At 34.6% G+C, this 18,482-nt stretch overlaps 1 protein-coding gene across 1 annotated transcript in view; it reads right to left on the bottom strand.

The window, feature by feature from the left end:
• LOC135210722 (mitogen-activated protein kinase kinase kinase kinase 3-like) overlaps positions 1 to 18,482 on the bottom strand; it is a 365,691-nt gene that overhangs the window by 144,676 nt on the left and 202,533 nt on the right. The window contains 1 exon segment of the mRNA XM_064243517.1: positions 6,774 to 6,812. Coding sequence (XP_064099587.1) covers positions 6,774 to 6,812 — 39 coding nt within the window.

Raw genomic sequence — 18,482 nt, 5'->3', positions numbered from 1 at the left:
ATTTGTCAGTCTAATATCCTCACTCAGCTAATCACCTCATCTCTACATACCATCTTCTGTGCACACGACCATGAACGAGGCGTGATAGGGGAGACCACACTCCAGACCATGGAAACCAATGTCTACCAAAAATAGATAAAACAAGAAATATTAAATCTTGATAGAACAGCTAATTTTAACATAAGGATAATCCAAGACTGATGACAAAAATCATTTTCAGTAGAACTGGCCACAAAACATGAAGCAAAGTTGCTAATAGGCAATCAAAAACTGCTAAGGGGAGTGTACAGCACACTCACACTTCTGCAGTTTAGAAAATTTCCATCCAAATCTTTCTAATCAACTCAGTCGCTGCCAAATGTATTGGACTAAGTATTTGTGAAAAATATGAAAATTAAAAATCTTACGAAAAAATTCATGACAGGATAGATTAGAATAGTGAATCAAGAATGGACAAATACCAGTTTAGTAAGTGGAAAAATATACAGCTTCAGTTCAGAGAATACAATATGTAAATACCACTTCACAACTACCAAAAATAAAGTAAAGCATTTTACAGAAGTAGTGCTCCATTACATTTTCTTCATTCAGTATGTACTGTTACCATTAAATCTAGAATTACATAAATGGTCCTTAGTGAAACTGAAATATGAGTAGTATGATGCTACACATAGGTAGTCCTTATACAGCACATGCATATATGTTTATGTTTATGTATAATATATATATATATATATTGTATATACAAATATATCTGGCTATATATATTATATATATTATATGTAGATATGAATAATTATCACATCACTGTGATTCATATAGTAGATCATTCGAGCTACAAACGTCCTTTAATATCTAATTCGATATATATATTATTATTACATGATATGTATGTATGTATGTGTATGTGTATGTGTGTATATATATAGTATATATATATATATATATATATATATATATATATATATATATATATATATATCATATATATAATATATATATATATATATATATATATATTATAATATATATAGGCTATATATACTATATAATGATATGTATATAGTATATATATATATATGTATATATATATATATATATCTATAATAATATAGAATATATATATATATATATATATATAATATTATATATATAATATATATATATATATATGATATATATATATATATATATATATACTATATATATATATATATATATATAGTATAGATATATATATATATACATATATATATAATATATAATAGATAGATATAATATTATATTATATATATATAATATATTATATATATATAATATTATCTAGATAATATGATAATATAGTTATATATAATTATTTTATAGTAGATAAAATAATATATATAGATTATCTATATATATATATATATATATATATATAGAGATATATATAGACAGATAACTATATATATATATATATATAGATATATAGTTATATATATATATTCTATATATATATATAATATGGTATGTATATTATGTATGTATGTATGGATGTATGTACGGTATGTATGTATTTAGTAGTATGTATAATTATGTACATATATAATATATATAATATATACTAATTATATATATATTATAATAATATATAGTATAAATATATATATATATAATATATATATATATATATATATATATATATATATATATATATATAATATAATAGTATAATATATATAATATATTATATATAATATATATATATTATATATAATATATATATAATATCTATATATATATATAATATATATAATTATAGATAGATAATATATAATATATAATATAATATATATTATAGATAATATATAATATAATATATATATAATATATATATATATACTGAACAAGCATCTCCGAGCTCGTAGTCTGCATCACCGCATGTTTGTTGTGCTTTGTGTCATTTTGCCATAAAAACTCATTGCAAAGTAGCCATCACTGGGCCAAAGAAAGTTGCAAATGCCACCCCATTGATAAAAATGGCCAGGAATACGACTGAATTTAAGAAAGAACTTGTAGCACAGTATGAAAGTGGTGCACGTGTAGCTGATCTCGCTAGGATGTACGGCAAGTCGGTGTCGACAATCAGCTCTATCCTAGCAAAGAAACATGAAATCAAGGCAGCTGTTGCTGCAAAAGGCGTCACATCAGTATCGAAACAGGGATCGCAACTAGTGGGAGATGTTGAAAAAGCTGTTGGTGTAGATCAACTAAAAACAGTCAGTGGGGGATAGTGTGCCTGAAGTGATCATTTGTGAGAAGGCTAAGATGTTGCATCCTGATTTAAGTCAGAAAATGCCAACAACAATTGCTGCTTTTGGTGATTTTAAGGCCACAAGAGGCTGGTTTGACAAGTTCAAAAAACATACAGGCATCCAAAGTGTCGTATGGCATGGGGAGGCTGCGAAGCTCAGATAAACATGCAGCTGAAGAATTTGTTGGTAAATTCAAGGAGTATCTTGAGGCTGAAGGATTCCTCCCACAACAGGTCTTCAACTGTAATGAGACAGGCCTGTTCTGGAAAAAAAATCCCAAAACGTACCTTACATCACACAGGAGGAAAGTTCATTGCCAGGGCACAAGCCTATGAAGGATAAGCTAACACTCTTGGTCTGTAGGAACAGCAGTTTTGGCTTACAACATTCCGAGGTCACAACAGTTTCCCATTATATTCATCAGAAATTATTTCGAGGTTTATGAAACCAATCTGACAGAAGAAATATGACTCCAAATAGGCAAAATAATCAATATTTGAAGGATTTTTTTTGTGAAAAGTGCAATAAAAATGCAGTTTACAAAGTTTTTAATACACCCAAAGCTTTAAAAGCAAGGTTTTCTTAGGTTTTTTGAAGATTTTTGACAATGTTCCAGCTTACAACCATTTTCGGTTACATCGTGTCTCAAGAAAGGAACCCCGTCATAACAGGGACTGCTTGTATGGGCAATCTGGTCATCGGCAATCTGTCTAGCACTGATTTTTGGCAGCAAATTGCACCGATTTCCAGTTATCAGAGCCAATAATAAAGCACTGGCGGTGATACATACCTAACAGAGTTGCCATTAACCGGTTATCAGCACCAAAATTCTTGTTCCATTTATCTCTATTAGCAACTCTTCAGATCACCATATAAGATTTGGACTGAGCTGAGAGACCTTCAGTCTTGCTTGAGGTAGTAAAGGGGAATGTTGTCTAAACTTCCCTTTCAAGGATGCTTTGCAAATATTTTACATTAAATATGCTAAGAATTTGTTCCTGGTTTTAGTTCTTGTCTGTTATGATATTGTCCGAGCCTAATTTTAATTTGACAAAATAAAAAATAAAGTTAGAAAGAACGCTTACTATAACTTCATAAAATTAGCATAATTTTACAACTGAGTACGTGGCTTTCATTACAGTGCCTGCAGCATTGTGTTATGTGTATGGCCCCACCTCATCCTAAGAAGGCAATAAAGGTACTGGCCCCTCAACAGAAATTCTTAAATTGTTGGGAGAATGGAGCAAGTTTGGTATAGGTCATGTATCATGGAGGAGTACGGCACTGCCTAGTCAACCTTGAATGATATCAAGGTTTGAGGACAAGCTGAAGATGGACTTCGGTAAGATGTACAGGAGTTGAGCCTGGAAGGTCATGACACAAGGCCATTATGAGGGTTCTGACCAGTCTACCTTGATATGTTTCAGTGCTGCATCTATGAAGTTTGCAGGCTTGCATAAGGTTGCACCACACACAGGTAGGTGAGAGAGAAAAAGTTGTTTATTATAGCATATAAAGTCTAAGCAAAATAGGAAAAAGAAAGTGATACTCTTTATCCATAAATGTAACCTCTGTATTGCATGTTACATACAAAAAAAATAGGGGTTTACTTTATTAGCAAATGTATTTAGTGACAAAAATTATATTAAAATACAGTAATTTTCCTAGAATAATGTGTATATATGTTCCACAGAAAAATCCGCAAATAGGCAAGTCCACGACTCCAGAACTGCGAATAGGCGGGGTCGACTGTAATACAGTGTTCAATGTTATCAATTTATCATAATTCTCATTAACGTAATTGTAAATGTATATGTAACTATTACCTAAATAAATAAATGTTTAAACCTCTAAAATTCCTGATTGCTCCTGAATGTCATACAGTACAGGTCTCCAATCCCTAAAATGTAAACACTTGCTTTAAGTGAAGCAGCAAGTCAGTGTGGCCTGACACCTTGAGAGCCTAGCATGAAGCTACCAAGTAAATTAAAATTTCTCAAATAATTTAAGGTCATGATCTTGAGTTCTACCATGAAGGCAAGTAGAGTTGAAGTGAACTTCTCTTTTTCATTTGTATTTTAATACCAACAACAATTACCTGGCATGACCAGATTATATTCTCTTCAAAACATAGGTTTAGGAATATTTACTGGAACTCATAATTCTTAAAATGCTTCCTACTACTGACAGTCTGAAAGACTACAGAATTTGTCTGCCTCTACAACCGGTAACAATATCAAGCAATGGAAGACTACCAGCGAAAGACAAAAGGTACATCCAGCATCCATTGCAAGACTGAATAGTTGAGAATCTAAAAGGGCCTGTAGCCAATCTGAAAACTCTTTAGACTGGACCAGTGAATACTTTTTACTGGCTGCAGTTCCATATCAACCATAACCATTTGTGTTTTAGCAAATATGGAAAGGTTATCTCCAAAAACTTATGAAAGAATATCATAGTGGATAATATATGATATTCCATTAGTAGCTAAAGCAAATTATGGCAAACTCAGCACAATATCTTTGGGAACTCTTTGGAATTTCCTCTCAGATAAGAATACCTGCTAGTATGTCCAGTGAAAACTGGTGCCACAAATACTTTACTGATAACTCACTCAAAAAAAAATGGTTAACTTCACAAAAGAATTCCTAGGAAGGCAACATTTTGGCTTTCGAGTCACAGAAGTCCAAGGACAGAAAAGAGCATCATACACAGGTTTGGGCATGCATGGCAGAGGCCTCTCACTCTTGAATGGAATGGCATGGTATATTACAGTGAGTTGGTGTGAAGGTTATTTCCTGTCCATGGATATAAGGCAACTCATGATTACTGGAGCTGTGATGAAACATAATAAAATACATGAGAATTTTTACTCACTATTCCATTGGTCTTTCAATCTTGTTCAAACAAAACTAAAAAAATTTAGTAGCATTACATGGCAAATTTAACTAACACAACTGTAAATAAATTTAGTAGCATTATATAGTAAATTTAATTAACATTTTTCACAAAGTAAAAATTAAAACTCAATTCTGGCACATTATCAGCCTAAACTACTTAACTTCATTGCTCATTAAAAATTCAGATAACCACATACAAATGCCACACTCCCTACAAAATAACTCCCTGAACTTCAGATCTTATTAAAAAATAATTTACATCGCCATATACAAAATGCCACTCTCCCTACAAAAAACTGCCTTATTGCCTGAAGACATACACGGAATGCTTTATTTCTCAGACTTTTATAAATAGAAATCTAATGTCTACTTTCATGGTTTCTACCAACAAAGTCTTTTTTTCGTAAAACTTTATTCAGCTTATTCTGGCAAAGCATTTCAGTATTTTATTTTAGTACAAGTAAAAGTTACCTACCACTAACTGTAGAGGCACAGAAAAGATAATAACTTCACTTGAAAGTGCCTCTAAATCAAGACACAAATGTTATGTACAGTTATGTACAAAACAACATCCTTATAGTTATGCAAAGGAAACCAACATTCTATCAACACTGAAAAATGAGCAAGCAAAGGGAGGATGGCTGCAATCTCACCATTCCATCACAAATGGAAAAGAAAAACTTCAGCATTCCAGACAAGGTTAATAAGTATTTTCAGTTATTATCTGATAACACATGACCAATACAGGGCAGTATGCTCTGTTCTGCTATGAGTACCTTTTAGGTAATACATATTCTCTTGACATAGCATGACAAAAGTGTATTAGCAAGTTACCAAGGTGCAAATTTTTATACGAGTGAGGTGATAACCAAATGCTCTCATCACTCTTTAAAATCAGCATTGGACCAATATCAGCATTACATTATGGTACTCAAACTTCAACCTTCAAATATTGCATCACAAGGAAGGTTGGGTTAAGATGCACTATTATTATCAGAAGCCAAATTATTAAGATAATTGCCCTCTATTTGACAAGCCAGTGCAGTACAAGTAGTATCACACTTACCGAGTATAAAGTTTCAAGAGATAAGCAATGAAAATTCATTACATAGCTGCAGTGTTCCTTCATGTAATTCTACTACATTATGAGAATACACAATACTACATCTGTATGGATGTTGTGGATGTTCAGTAAACAAATACATACTTTGACATACGTCACACCATTCTTAAAAACTACGTAACAAATACGTGAGGTGAGGCTATATAGGAATGAAATTTGTACATGTATCTAATACTGAAGACTGTAGTTACATTACATACTGTAATTATTACAGAAATACTCTACACCCTAAGCCTTTTCTTCTATGCTGAGTAAATGTTTGTAAGCAATATCATTATCAAGCATGCCAAAACCGCACAATATATACCATGCAAAACTACACTATCACAATAACAAACTCTACAAAGAGTAAGCCACAGAGGATGCTGTTTCAGCTACAAGTATGATGGTTAGGCAAAATATGTGATAAATTCACAACAGTTAGTTTGTTAAACTAGTAATAATGGGGGTTCATACCTCATTCTCAACTCTTCATCAATATACTGCAATAGGCTCCTGTCGAGAGCAAGGTACACAACGCATGAGTTAAGTAGCATAGCAATAACTATGGGGGGGGAGTTACAGGAGCCCCAGTGTTCCCAGCCACAATGGGGCAGTCCATTGCAGTGTTCGTGAATGACAAATTGTCAAGACTAGGGTTCAATTAAAAAATGCATACCTGTAAACCTGAACTAGCAGCTAACTTACTGGAAAGAGACAAGTCTGATGAAAAAGCTTAAAAAAAAATATATCATGATGATGCATTTAAAAGTATAACCATAATAAGCTAATTTTACTTGATAATTATTAGGAAAACTACAGGTGTTACTTTCAAGAATGGATTTATGAAATACAAAATACAGTATACAAGGAAGCATAAATATATGTAAAGAAATTATTATACAAAAACACCACAGGAATATTCAGTGGATATGTTCAAGTTTTAACACAAACACAATAATATTTTATATGATTGTATATACAGCACAGGTATCAATATCATGACGAGGACCAGAGAGAAGAAATCTGAACACTCCGTCATTTACGAACACAGTCACTATTGGGTCAGCCTGGCTACCACCTACCTTTTGCAGTTTACCTACCTAAGTGGCATCCTGTCTCATCCATTGCCACAATAGTAATAATAATCAAATATTATCGAGTATTCTTAATGGAAGTATTTAGGTAAAATGTCACAGCTGAAATATATACAGCATAAATACTATTCTCAAGCTTTATGTACCTACTGTATTCCACTACAATCATACAATATGAATAGCACATTCACCTACAGTTACTTAGGTTAAGTCAAAATTAGTTTAAAAATTGGCATTAATAAATGCATTACAGCTAAGCGCATATGGATATTTTAAAAATTTACACAAAATAAATTACAGTGTACACTTTGACAATTTGCAGGCATTAAATGCTTTCATTTCATACAGCCATTTATAGCAGCTTTTCCAAAGTCAAACACAGAAAGAGTAACCTATCAAATCGAACATAAAAATTACTTCAAGTCATCCTGAAAAAGAAAGTCAAGATGCCTTAAAACCAATCTGACCAGAGATAATTATGCTATAAAACAGCATGTATGTAATTATTATAGAACACAATCATTATTTTAAATATGGAAATCTACAACTTTCTTCCATTTATAGGAAAAAATTCTTCAGTGCACAATAAAAGACAAAATGGTTTAATTGATACTGCTTTTACGTACATATTGTAGTAAAGATTTAACTGTCTCTTCTCTCCTCAAAAATACCACGACACACGATAACTTAAAATCATTCATTCATTATTCCTCAAAAATATAAACGCTCCCTCCCTCTACCTCAAGTTAGCTGTGTAATGACCGCAACGACGAATGGTTTTGTTAATCATTTGTGCTAAATTTTATTGTGATAAACTTTGTTCTTTCAATTACCATTTTGTTAATATTGTTCAACTAGACCGTCTCACTCAGTGCACCAAACACTGGCTCAATTAAAGACTTTTTTTCTGTATGCGTTTGATTGTTTTCATATTTTATCATAATGTTAAATTTATTGTGAAATAACACTTTATTTTCTATGAGAATTGGTACTGTTTTTGTGTACATATCATAGTGAAGATTTAACTGTCTCTTCTCTCCTCAACAATACAACGATGCACGATAACTTAAAATCGTTCATTCATTATTCCTCAAAAATACAAACGCTCCCTCCCTCTACCTCTGTAGGTAGCTGTGTATCACCGCAATGACAAGTGACTTTGTTAGTCATTTGTGAAAAATTTTATTGTGAAAAGCTTTGTTCTTTCATTTGATATTTTGTTAATATTGTTCAACTAGACTGTCTCACTTGGCGCACCAAACACTGGCTTAATTAAGACTTTTTTTTTCTTTTTTATCATGTTGAATTTAAATTTATTAAATTTATTGGGAAATTCCCTTTTTTATGTGAATTGTTATTGCTTTTTACACATTTACAGTAATATTTTAACTCTCTCTTCCTCTCTCCTCAACACATCAACGCTCCCTCGTTCAGTCTCAAGTCAGCTGGGCGTGACGTCATCGCGGTTACATATGATTTTATACATCTTTTATGTTAAATGTTATATTGAAAGCTAAATTTTATATCAAATGCTTTATACTTTATTTTGCCGAATATTATCATCATTAAACTATATATTGTAAATGAAAAAAAATTTAATACAGTTTAACTTGTAAGACCTAGTAGCCCATCAAATACAAGTATAAACTAGATAATCAGTCAGTTCAAAGCACGAGCATTTGTTTGAGAAACGATGCAAAATTTCCTCTAAAATTTTGTTCAACAAACAAAGTTCGACATAAGAAACGTTCGACAAACGAGGTACCACTTGAATTTCTTTAATGAATAAAGCAATTATATATATATTTTATATATATTTACATATAATTATATATATATATAGTGTGTATATCTATATATATATAATTGCTTTATTCATTAAAGAAATGCAAGCGCTGATATAGTTTTTGGAATGAACTTGCTAGGTCAAAGGGTCAAAAGGGTTTGTCTGCTTGATACCAGAAACTATCATGTATGTATTGAGAAGATTTGCTCCCCCTTGGGAAAGATACTGCGGGCACCCATGGTAGACTGGACTTTCAATTATTTTGACAGTAAACTGTTGTTGTGCCCCCCTTGGGAAAGATACTGCGGACACCCATGGTGGACTGGACTTTGAATTATTTTGACTGCACTGTTAAACATACTTGAATTTATTATGTAAAAACTTAGCCTGGTAAAATTACAGATGAAGCTGAAAACAAGTAAAAAGTGTGAAAAATTAATTTGGGAAAAATTCAAATCAGTCACTAAAGATATTCCTCTTTTGTGATCATCATATCATCAGTCAATCTAAGTTTAGCAAGATTAAGCTTTGTGATGTTGGGAACAATGTTCAACCAAGTAAAAATTACATTTAATTAATATATTGTGTGTTAGCTGAAAATAGAGTTGATTACCTTACTCAAACTTCTTAATGACCCATGGTATTTAAGCCTTCTAAAAAAAATAAGCAATAATATTCTTTGCATTGCATGAACTTCCATGTGGTCAGTTATTACCTTGAATTGCGGGAACCACAAGACAGGCCACCACATTCCCATTTAATCTCACAAATCCATTGAAAGGCAGCCTCTGTTTTGCAAAAACTTAATGCATGGCTGTGTCGTAGTAATGTATTCAGAAAAGACCCACATGTGTATGTATGCTACCTACAGACAACTCACCTAATTATGTAAGAATATGGCAGACAAAGAGCCTTGCTTATACCAAGTTCACATAATACACATAAAAATTCTTGGGGGAATAAATGTATATGGAAAACTTGCACCATGTCTAATTATGATTAAAACTTAGGGGAAAAATAAGCCCCTGAATTACACTAACACCAGCATAGATTATTAATCAAATAAAAAAGGACAAATTTTTTTATCTATTTGTATTTTTCATAGCTAACAAACTTGAGGCCTTAACAATTGGATAATCTTATTGTGCCAGCTGGAAACCAATTAAAGGCAATCAAAGATTGTAAAGCAAGGAATCTGTGGCATCTGGCAACTCATGCATATAAAAGGTGGAACCTGGTTTCTATGGGAACTCACCTCAATGATAAGAACTCCGCATTTGCAATGAAGGAAGCAGGTGCAAATGGAAGCAAAGGTGCAGCCTACCCTTAATATGGACTAAGTCTTATAATCACATATTAATAATTCACTTAAGTACATATTATTAAGCAATTTATGGTAGAATAATTTTGATACAGTTGAAGCAAAACTGTTGCATTTTAACAGAATCCAGGCAAAAACCTTTTCAAACATACAAGTAGAAGAAAAAAGTTGAAGTTAGCTGAAATACTAAATCTCAAAACCCCTTGGTAATAAAACACCGGCTTCATCATGAATACCGATGGCTACTCTCCACAGGAATCCCACATTTGTATCTCCCTGATTCCTTTGGAGGGATGCAAGTATAAAGTTGTCCTGATAGAAAACAGTCTATGCATGCAGATGTCTTCCTAGTATCAAAAAGTCCCCTCAAAAGTTGGAAGTTCCATCCAGATACGTACTCTGATATTGTACGGATCACAATCGTTCAATATGGAAACTCTAAAGAGTAACAGGAACTGAGGGGAAAAAAATTAGGAAGGCTCTGGTTCTTAAACAGCAAGCCTTGACCAAAAGAGCAGCTCTCGCAAAACACTTTCACTAATAATTTCTAAGAAAACACTTCTAGGGACCCCTCTCCAGTTGCCATCAAGGAATAAAATATTTTAGGAGTGTGAGTACAAAAATGCTAAAATTCACAGCTAAATTGTTCTAAGAAAGTAATTTGATGTTAAATAAAAATGGGTGGTTCCACAGTCCTGTTAGCCAAGAGTGTCTCTCCAAAAACTTCTGGGGAAAGCTTAACATGTTGCCTAATAAGCTTCCAGAAGATTTGGCCAGTTTTAGTTGGTCCTAATCACCAGCTAAATGCAAAGATGACTGATTTAATTTTCATTATCTGGTGTTGAAATAATCTGCATCCACACCCAAGTTTCCAGCAAGTATTTTATTAAAGTTTCTCCCCGAAATGAGACACTGATCAGCCATTCATCCACATACAATCAAATTCTGACATAAATGAACAACCATCTCCACAGGAGCCACAACAATTTTGAACACTTTGGTGTTGTGCTGAAACCAAAGCACAGGACAACACTAGAGGATGATCCATCTCTACTTAAACCAAGCACTAACAGTACAAGAATGTAAGACCTGAAATATATTTCCTTGATAGACTTCTTGCATTTGATAAAACTTCTCATACAGGTAACTTTTTTTTGTCTAATTATGAGAGTCCAACTGATAAGGTACCTCCAACCTCCTTATGGCTTGGGCACCACAAAAACCCAACTTTAGGCAATACACCAAACCAGCACTGAAGGATGGCTTCCCAATGTCATCCAGCAATAATCTTGAACGACCAGGTACTGATAGTTTAGTAGTGCGCTACCCTGAGAATGACAGTAACTGTCTAATAATCTTGTCACATGGAGACTGGTTTCGTGGACTCCTAGCAAAAAACTAAAAGCTTCCAAATTTTGCATGCTCCACACTACCAGCCACTTCACTACACCTTGAGAGTGAAGGGAGGCATTCATGGCTGGTGACTTTGAATGGCCAATCACTTTACACTGCACTGGTGGGGTCAGAGATGCTCCAGGGCCTTCATTTAAAGTCACTTCCCTCTTACAAGAGAAACTAACACGGTACATCAATTAAGGTGTTCCTAATCTGGTAAATTAAGGATTTTTCAGCAGATTTCAATCCCAAGCTGGGCTGCTTCCTGTACATGACTTTCTAGCCATTTCCTAAGGGTCTACCTTGCTTCACTTTTCAAATCTCTTGTAGGTGTGATTCAGTGGTATCAAGCAACTACCTTAAAATAACAGGTAATAATAATAATAATATTAACCTACAAGTGAACAACTGCTTTCAAGAATTTGCATTTTAAAAAGAAACTAAAAAGTTACAATTTAACATGTGCTGGCAAAAATTAAAGCAAACTGATGAGTTTTTGGCAACTTCTATTTCCTTCTTCTGAAAATGTTAACATAAACAAGTGATGAATATGAACATAAGCTGTACATAATGCTAAGGTCACACATTCACGTATCAACGCACGCATGCCCACGCATGAGCGGAAATTGGTAGTTGGCAACAGCTTACGTAAGTAAACCGTAAATGTAACTTAAAACATACGTAAAATCGTAGACGTATGGTGACGGATCGTCCGGGCTCTGAGCTCCGCCCACTAGGGCGCCGTAGCCCGCTCTAGTTTTGAAATGTTCAAAACAAGTCGTGGGTGGTCACGCCAAATGTCACCTGACGTAGCTCCAGGAATAGCATGTGGGACCCACGGTTACTACTGCAGGGTAGGCACTAGGGTCACCTGCATTGTTCGCCGTCGTTTTCTTTCCACCGCAAAGCACATGGGCCTCATAATTGCACTGTAGCCTACGGGGAAACCGAATCGCACATTTACAACCTTGTACATGGCAACGCTGTAGCGTAGTATAAAAGGTCAGGTCAGCACCCTCGAAAGGCCTGTGCCAACAAGAAGTTTTGGCTCAATACAACAACAACAATCACCCTCAGGTCAGCTGTTGTTTCTGTCTCCCAAGACCAGCAGTTTCCTCCAAGTACTCTCCACAACGCCCTTCAAGATGCCGAACCTCCTAAAACGACCAAGGAAGGGACCATCAACGTCACATCTTCTTGCAGGACCTTCTTTCGGTCAGGAGAAGACTCCTACAGCCACTCCAGCAGACTCTCAGGTCGAGGAAATGTCATCTTCCACCTACAGGAGTTGGAGTTGGATGAGATACAGAGTGATGACAGCGACACAGAAGACGACTGAAGGACAGGGAGAAGTGGATATTGAACATATTCTACTTCCTCAAGCCCCACATCGTCCGTCAAAAGAAGCCCAAGATGTTGGGACTGCCAATGGTATGTATATTATACTAATGTCTTCTGAGTTAATTTTTTTTTTTATTTGTTGAAAATATACAATATTTTACAGTACATGCAGAATTCTACCAAAGTGAATTTACAACCTGGATTTTCAGAATGCAATATTTTTACTTTCTCTCATACATGTTCCATCACTTTACAGTCTGCTCTGTTTACATGCCGGCCATTTTGTACCCTACAGCCCCACAACGGTGGGCATGGTAACGACGTGAAGTTGATGTACATAGAACATTACATTATCGGCGTAAGTTTCAGGTAGACGTCCGACCTTGCTTTCTTTGAGTGTACATTTGCAGCGCAATTTACGGTGCTGGCTTTACATCCGTTAGCCCGTGTCCTGTTTACCAGCTGTTCAAGGTCATTTCACCGCGATGATGCCCACGATCCACATACGTGGGCATACACCGTCGTGATACGTGAATGTGTGGCCCCAGCATTAGAGCATATGTTTATTTCCTTCATATGTATTAGCTCCTTGTTGGACAAGTGGTTTATGCACTTGTCTACCAATTCAGTAGTACAGAGTTAGATTCCTCGCTCTGCCAACGTGGAGTCAGAGGAATTTGTTTCTGGTGTTTAGAAATTAATTTCTTGATATAATGTGGTTCGGATCCCACAATATGCTGTAGGTCCTGTTGCTAGGTAACCAATTGGTTCCTAGCCATGTAAAAAATATATCTAGTCCTTCAGGCCAGCCCCAGGAGACTGTTAATCAGCTCAGTGGTCTGGTTAAACTAAAATATACTTAATTTCATATGTATTGCACCAGAGCCATGTCTCGTTTCCTTCATATGTATTGCACTAGCTCAGATACCCTGTCATATTGGGCAAGTCTGTATCAATAGTGCCCCTAATCCTTCTCAGTGCCTAACATCAGCCCAATTGAGCATCAAGACATTTACTTCTGCATCAAAGGCACAAAAAAATGTAGCTGATGAGAAAAGGATTCCTGAGTAACTATCCCTTGTCCCATTAATTCCCATGACTGCTTTACATCCACTCAATTTGGCATATAGGAAATATATCCTTGCACCCAAGGGCCCTAAATAGATACCATCACATCTATGTGAATGGATGCAATTATGATTGTCAGTATGGTTGCCTAACAAGTCTACTATGGTGTTCTATAAGGAAAAAAATTATCAATGGAACCAGCTCTTTCATTATAATATATGTCCTGAGAAATCTTTAGACAAAGACCCACTGCGCATGATCTTTGTCGTGGACACTAGTCCAATACATGTCTAGATCTAGATTTAATCTTTCAGATTTCCATCTTCTAGTACTTCTATGAGAATAATCTGGGTGGGTCCTACAAATATTTAATTTCTTCTTGTATTCTATAACCCTATACCAGGGGTTTTCAACCTGGGATATGCGTACCCCAGGTGGTACACCAAGGGTTTGTCGGGGGTAAGCGCTTGCCACGGGTTATTAGGGTTAGGGGCCTAACCGCCCACTTGCTGACAGGCAGGACACCTCTACTGTAGTTCAGATGGTAAGCTTATAAGAGTGGATTGCCTTTCCTCATTGCAAAATGTAATAAGACAGATACTTTCAGGTGTCTGAAGGAAACTTAAAGCTAATTAGATACCGTTTCCATGCTTATGTTGTGCTTTTGTTAATGATGTTATTAAGGAAGAGTTTATCGAACTTTGAATGTTCCAGTGCTTGTGATCTATTTGAGAAAAAGTCTTTAGTCAGGTTCTGGTGTAAAATATCCAAATCATATGTGAAACTGGGTTTTCCAGCTAACTAGTCATAAAATCAAAACTAGGTCTCAAATGACTGTGGAAGCTGGCCTTTGATTTGCTTTAGCAATAACTGCTCCTCAGCTCAGTTGATGAAAAACAATTTCAGCAATCTCATTAACTCCCTTTACTGCTGATGTAGTAATAATGTACCGTATATACTCATGTAACACTTGATCTCGCATATCACACAACCCCCAAATTTTCACCCTTAAAAAATTATTTCATCACATATCTCACATATCATAAGAGTTAAATTTACGAAACTAAATAACAATAGGCTAACCTCTTTTCCTCCTCTTTATATGTTCCATTTTTTAGTTAGGCTAACCCATTTTCCTCCATCTCTTTATCTATCCCATCTTCAGTTAAATTTAAAAAGTAAAAGAGAATGCCAAAAGTATTGTTAGTGATGTTAAACTTGTGTAAAAACATACAGCCAGAAACCGCTGATTTGCTATGAACTACTGAATCCGATAAACAACAGCATATTTGCTGCCGTTTCAACCATCGTACAATAGTAAAAGGTTTACGTAGTTATGTTACAAATGACGTTAACAAGAATACGACTGATATATTTTTACATTATGTACTATATCCTTACTCGCTATGGAGAAAAGATCAGCTAAATTTCAGTTTTAAGTTTTAGCTGAACCAGAGGAAAGAATGTTGATCTGCTAACGATTATTATTGTGCATTAGCAACGTGGATGAAACTCTCGCAAACTTTGGTACAGTACCATCAAACTCGACCGTATACAAATTTTGAGAGAAACGTGTTTCAATTAAAATAATTGGAAATGAAAGAACATATTTTACTGTTTTCAACCCAATAAAAGATACATATGTAAAGCCTGTAGTATTCTGATGATCAAGTGAAAATGACAAATTTTCTAAGACAATTTGTATTTTTCTTAGCTACAAACCAGAGGACTTAACAATAAGATCATTTTCTAGTGCCTAGCTGGATCCGGTTAAACAATCGGAGATTGAAAAGCAAGGAATCTGTGACATCTGGCAACGCGTGCATATATTGGGTGAAAACTGGTCAAAGACTGTGTACCCATGCATTAGAAAATTATCCTATTGTTAAGACCAAAGGTTTGTTCGTGTATGAACAAATATCAAATTGAATCTGTTGATTTTTGTTTACGCAATAAACATGCCCTCAGCACCATCCACTAACGAAAAAATAACTCAATTTTGTTCACAAATGATGTGAATTAAGTGATATTTCAACTTAAAAACACTTCGTATAACGTGAAATAACCTTGTTTCATATAAATAGTGTTGCTCTGATTTGAGTTCAATACAGCAAAACAAACTGACCTCGCAATTGCCCTCAGCTGATTTCCAAACCAAAACATTGATTGCTATGTTTGTATTTTATAATACAAACAAATAGTAATATGAAAATACATATAATATTAATTGATGCAGTGAAGTAGAGCATGACTATTTAAAAGATCCATGGAAAAGATGCATATTCATTATGTTTATATTTTATCATACGATACTAATATGTGATTATTACGTACTCTAATTTTATATCTCGTGTATGATGTGACCCCCTTAAAATTAGCTCCAAAATTAGGACTTCAAAAGTCGCATGATAAGTATAGGTTACTTGAAAAAAATTAACATTTAATGATCCAATGAGTGGGGGACATTTTCTATCAGCTAGGCTGTTACTTGCAAATTGAAATACAGGCAGTCCCGGGTTACGACGGGGGTTTCCGTTCTTGAGACGCGTCGTAAGCCGAAAATCGTCGTAAGCCGGAACGACGCTTGGAAATATGTCTTAAACTAATAAAAAGTTATAAAAAAACCTTACTTGTAATCCTTTGGTTACACTACATTTTGTTGTTTCCTGTAGTTTTATGTACAACCTGGAGTTATTTTCATAAAAGAATGCTGGTTCTTGAAGGTAAAAACTATTGTAATCCTCTGGTGACACTACATTCTTGAAGTTTTATGTACAACCTGGAGTGATTTTGCAAAATCTTGAGGGCTACAAGAACAGCTGATTACTATTTACGTATCATATAGACTAATTAAAGTAAATGTATCTTTAAATAGGCTTATATATTAGTATCAACAACATTTCCTGCCATGAGTCAGAGGCCGTTTAATGAAACGAACACTTCTCTGTCCTATCTGTTCAGAAAATAAACGTTACGTCAATCCCCGAGACCCATTGTTGCCAAAGCGTCTCTCTCTCTCTCTCTCTCTCTCTCGTCATCTCTCTCTCTCTCTGATCAAATTACATTGGAAACTTGACATACGATTGCCCTAATATACGAATGTTTTGAGATATAACAGAAAATTTGCGAAAATACAAGCTTGATATACAACGAAATATTTGAGATACGATTTTGCGATGAGTGTAGTTGTATAGGCGACCGATAAATGGCGTTCAGTCTGTTTGTTTGTTGGTGCTGCATGTTAACACGTCGTTGTTTAGTTCGTTGTATTTGCGCCTATTTTTCGTGTTATTTTGTCTATTTTATTATTAACCATGGGTCTCAAAGCTAAAGACAAAGCAGGTGATAAGAAAACCCAAGAAAATGATTTCGATGGAAGCAAAACATGAAATTATAGCAAAGCATGAACGTTGGCGTTCGTATCGTCGATTTGGCAAACGAGTATGGTCGAAATCCTTCTACAATATCCACGATCATCAAGCAGAAGGAAGCTATAAAAACCCCCGAGACCATTGTTGCCAAAGCGTCTCTCTCTCTCTCTCTCTCGTCTCTCTCTCTCTCTCTCTCTCTCTCTCTCTCTCTCTCTCTCTCTGATCAAATACGTACTGGATAATGTCTCTCTTTGGATACTTCGATTTTGCCAAATATTGAGGGCTACAAGAACAGTTGATTACTATTTACGTATCATATAGACTAATTAAAGTAACGTATCTTTAAATAGGCTTATATTATTAGTATCAACAAAACATTTACTGGCATGAGTCAGAGGCCGTTTAACGAAACGAACACTTCTCTGTCCTTAACTCGGAGCGTCGGAAGACGCCTCTCTCTCTCTCTCTCTCTCTCTCTCTCGTCTCTCTCTCTCCTCTCTCCCTCTCTCTGTGATCAAATTACTGGATAATGTCTCTCTTTGGATACTTGGAATTTGCGTTGTAATCTAACCAGAAACTTCGTTTTGTTATTATTACTGGAAACAAGCAATGATTTTTTCATTATTTGCGCTTTTGGACTGTTATATGTAAACTGTATGTATTCATTCGCTCGGAAACTAGTTCCGCATATGAGGCGTCACTAAAAACATAGAAAAATACAACATAAAAAGTGTCGAAAATCATCATAATCTCAAAATTTTTGTTGTAATCTAACCAGAAACTTATTTTTATTAATATACTGTGCTC

The sequence above is a fragment of the Macrobrachium nipponense genome, chromosome 4 (assembly GCF_015104395.2).
Source record: "Macrobrachium nipponense isolate FS-2020 chromosome 4, ASM1510439v2, whole genome shotgun sequence".
Classification (NCBI taxonomy): domain Eukaryota; kingdom Metazoa; phylum Arthropoda; class Malacostraca; order Decapoda; family Palaemonidae; genus Macrobrachium; species Macrobrachium nipponense.
The sequence above is the reverse complement of the archived record's forward strand: the minus strand, read 5'-3'. Positions and strand labels throughout refer to the sequence as shown.